Source organism: Prosopis cineraria, unplaced genomic scaffold, assembly GCF_029017545.1.
Source record: "Prosopis cineraria cultivar Desert tree isolate PC_DT_omini unplaced genomic scaffold, ASM2901754v1 PC9, whole genome shotgun sequence".
Taxonomy (NCBI): Eukaryota; Viridiplantae; Streptophyta; class Magnoliopsida; order Fabales; family Fabaceae; genus Prosopis; species Prosopis cineraria.
Window position 1 is genome coordinate 25,706,125 of NW_026555340.1, and position 1,738 is coordinate 25,707,862.

Below are 1,738 nucleotides of genomic sequence, written 5' to 3' on the forward strand. Positions count from 1 at the left end.
TGATTATAATAAAAAATAGTAATTATTAATTAGTTTTTTTAAAATTTTATAATATCTTTTTTATTTCTGTTTTTATAAAAAAATTTATTCTATGATTTTAAAATTTTATGATATTTTTGCATATTTTACTTCTTTAAAACACTCACTCCTATTTTTAGATTTTTTTTTTAGAAATTACTCAAAGTAATTTTTCAAAATAATCAAAAGTATATTTTTTTATATTTTAATTATTTTTAAAAAGTTTAAACAAGTACAATGAAAGCTTACAAAATATATTTTTTCAAAAAATAAATAATTTTTATAAAATAAACTAAAACAAACAAGTCCTTTAACTTTAAAGGACTAATATATTTAATGGAGGGATTGATTGAAATAAAATAAATTATATAAACTTGATTTAAAATTAACAAAATTAGAAGAATCTATAAATTGATTTTTCCATGAATAATTACGGGAAATAATATTTTCATTAAGTTATAAGAGGCATTTTTATTTAGGTGAAAATTAGTTTGGAGTAAGGAGGCCTAACACGCCCCCACAAGAGAAGCGCAAAGTGTGTCCTTCAAAAAGACGCACAACACGACACACGGTTTCCCTTCGTCATACGCACATGCCGCTCGCCGCCCACGACGATACTTTTTCCGTTGCCTTCCAAAAAATTTATTCTTTTTTTCTTTTTCATTCTCTCTCTCTCACAGACTCACACACACGCGCTGGCCTGCACTGTATAAATCTACCATCGACATTTTTTGATTATTGTGTGTGTATGTGTGTATATATACACCCAAAGCCCCCACCGCGAGCGTTGTCCTCGAAGAACAGAAGCTCGAGAGCTGATAAGAGAGTTCTAGAGAGAGCGTAAACCCACCTTCTTGTTGGCGAGGGGATATGGCCGCCGCCGACGGTGTTTTCCGGTGCCTCTTCGAAGGTTGCCTCTCTGGCTTCGACAACGGCATCGAGCGGCGGCCTTACCACCGTAACTGTGGTTGCGCCCTTCACGACGGCAAATCCTCCGCCAACAAGGCGCCGGTCTGTGGCAATGTTTCCTATCCGATACGGAGGTCGTGGAGTGAAGGCAGCTTGGTCATGGCCGCTTTCTCTGCTCATTACTCACCGTCTTCTTCTCCGGCCTCGGGAAGGCCTCCCTTGGGTTTCGTAGATCTGCTACAAAAGCAGGAGAATCTTAAAGGTTTTGTGAATTAAGGTTCGAGATTAACTTCTCTGCTTAGTATCATTTTCTTTCTGTTCAGTTTAGGTCTTAATTCGTTTCAATCTTTGTAATAGCAAGTGAAGTTGGATCAATATGTAAGGTTGTGAAGGGTTCTTGTGGGAATCTAAAGTTTGGTGGTGTTTGTATATCTGACTATTCCATTTCTTGTAGAGATGCTAATGGAATTTCTTTCATTTGTTTATTGGCTTTTTCATGCCATTTTTCTCGATTAAAGATGCATTGAACAACCCAATTAAGAAGTTGACTAAGATTTCTTGTAAATTTTTCTGATGATCAAACGGTATCTTCTACGCCTCTTAACGTCGAAACCTCAAAGACAATTTGGGCACGCATGAAGGTAATAAGTTTCTGAGCCGTTGGGAGAGGACACTGGCACAGAACTTTTGAAGCTAGGATTTAGGAAGCTTTCCAAGGTTGGGATTGAATCTAATGAAACCTAAAATTGCAAGTGCAATCTGAATCTTGATTTCAGAAGGGATCTTGGATTTTTTTTTTTTTTGTTGGGTT

The 1,738-nt window shown here is 36.0% G+C and overlaps 1 protein-coding gene across 1 annotated transcript; it reads left to right on the forward strand.

Annotated features, from left to right (window-relative positions):
* The first annotated feature begins 700 nt into the window (after positions 1-700).
* LOC129320744 (uncharacterized) lies at positions 701-1,412 on the forward strand. The gene has a single exon (XM_054966324.1). It carries the CDS (start codon positions 889-891, stop codon positions 1,201-1,203), a length of 315 nt encoding a protein of 104 aa, XP_054822299.1. The 5' UTR covers positions 701-888; the 3' UTR covers positions 1,204-1,412.
* The last annotated feature ends 326 nt before the right edge of the window (positions 1,413-1,738 follow it).